This window comes from Bison bison, unplaced genomic scaffold, assembly GCF_000754665.1.
Source record: "Bison bison bison isolate TAMUID 2011002044 unplaced genomic scaffold, Bison_UMD1.0 scf7180017849838, whole genome shotgun sequence".
NCBI classification, from domain to species: domain Eukaryota; kingdom Metazoa; phylum Chordata; class Mammalia; order Artiodactyla; family Bovidae; genus Bison; species Bison bison.
This window is the reverse complement of record NW_011480411.1, coordinates 14,223-15,812: the sequence shown is the minus strand read 5'-3', so window position 1 is coordinate 15,812 and position 1,590 is coordinate 14,223. Positions and strand designations below refer to the sequence as shown.

At 54.8% G+C, this 1,590-nt stretch overlaps 1 protein-coding gene across 1 annotated transcript in view; it reads right to left on the bottom strand.

The window, feature by feature from the left end:
• LOC104994373 (protein PRRC2B-like) overlaps positions 1-1,590 on the bottom strand; it is a gene marked incomplete at its 5' end in the record, with an annotated part of 5,223 nt that overhangs the window by 1,100 nt on the left and 2,533 nt on the right. Inside the window, one exon of the mRNA XM_010847903.1 lies at positions 101-344. Within this exon, the coding sequence (XP_010846205.1) occupies positions 101-344 (244 nt within the window). The remainder of the gene's footprint in view (positions 1-100; positions 345-1,590) is intronic.

Genomic DNA, 1,590 nt, shown 5'->3' with positions numbered 1-1,590 from the left:
GAATCCTTTCTGTTTTGCTCTTAACCCAGTACATGCCCAGAACCTAAGATATTCAGCGAAAGGGCAAACTCAGCAACCCATGGCAGTGGCCATGACCCACCTCATTTTGCCTGGATCCTTCTTCCCCTGAAGATTTGAGCTGACACCCATGTCCGTAGTTCAGGTCAAATGATTTCATGGTCTCTCTCTGCTCTTCTGACTTCTGGGTGACCAGCTTGGCCTCCTCTGCCTTCTCACAGGGGGCTTTGGTTACATCAGAGGCAGCATGGGCTGCCCACTGTAGCGTGTAGTGGCTGCTCCCACTGCCGCATCCAAGACCTCCAGGAAAGGCCTCGTCTGCGGACCTAGAGAGGAAGGAGGATCTTGTCAGCTCAGAAGTGGCTCAAGAAGGAGAAGCCACATATGCACACAGCACACACACAAGCTCAGCCCCAGTCTGTCATTTCCTCCTGGTGTCCCCTCCACCCAGAAGAAGGGGTGGCTGGTGACATGCTGTTGCGAGCCTGTGGGGAAGCCACCCCAGAGCACTGCTCCAGCAAAGCCCATGGGGAAAGCTGCTCTATCCTCACCCCCTCCCCAGGCTAGTACTCCTATCCTTTCTCTTTGCCTAGTAACCCAGTAGAGCTACAGAAAAGAGATAAGGGGCAAGACTTAGAACTGGGCCACAGAGGGAGCCCAGGCCTCACTCACTGCCAGTCCCCTGGGGCAGAAACCAGAAGTAAAGCCAGGTCTTGTCATCTTGGGCCTAAAAAGCTCCTCTAGATCCACACCTACAAGAACACACATTCTCTTGTAGTGCCTTGTTCAGAGATATGAGTGAATCCACATTCTCCTGTGGCACCTTGTTCAGATACAAGTGAACTATAGGCCAGGCCTCTGTGCCCTGAACTCTTGAGGAGGCCGGGAAGCAGGAAAATTGTCTTCTTTGGCACTTGGGTGGGGCCTGAGCAGCGTCAGGGATATGGGCTGCATGAGCTCTGCCCCTATCCTGATCGCAGGCCAGCTGTGGGCAGTGAGCAGATGCTGAGCACAGGGCACCCACCCCAAAGCCTCCGATTCTGGAGAGGCGCTCTTTGGGCCTAAGCAGCCACTCATGGCCCCTGCTTACTGCCTGGATATCACCAAATGTGTGTGGGGTAATCCCCAGAGTGGGGTTGCTTGTCTTTCATGGAGAAGCAAAGGCTCTCAGGGAAGATCTCTCTCTGCAGGGCCAGGAGGCCAGCAATGCCCCAGCAAAGAAACTGCCTGGCAGCAATCGGGGGCTGAGAAGTATAGTGAACCGACCAGTGCTCACCAGGTACCATGCACAGAGAGTGACCACAACCCTGTGGTGGTGACCCCTTGGCTGGACTTGGAGGAGACATACGGAGACTGAACTTTTGAGACCGGTACTGGGACAGCAACTTCAGGGGGACTACCCAGATGGGAACTCTAGTCTCAGTTCTGAAGCCACAACAATATGCCACAAGAGAAGCAGACAGCAGGGTTAGAGCCAATGATGGAGGTGCTCACACATGATGGCCTTGGTGGGCGGTCACCCCTGGAACACTACGAAAGGGAAGGAGTTGGGGCGGGCCCTGACACACTGCA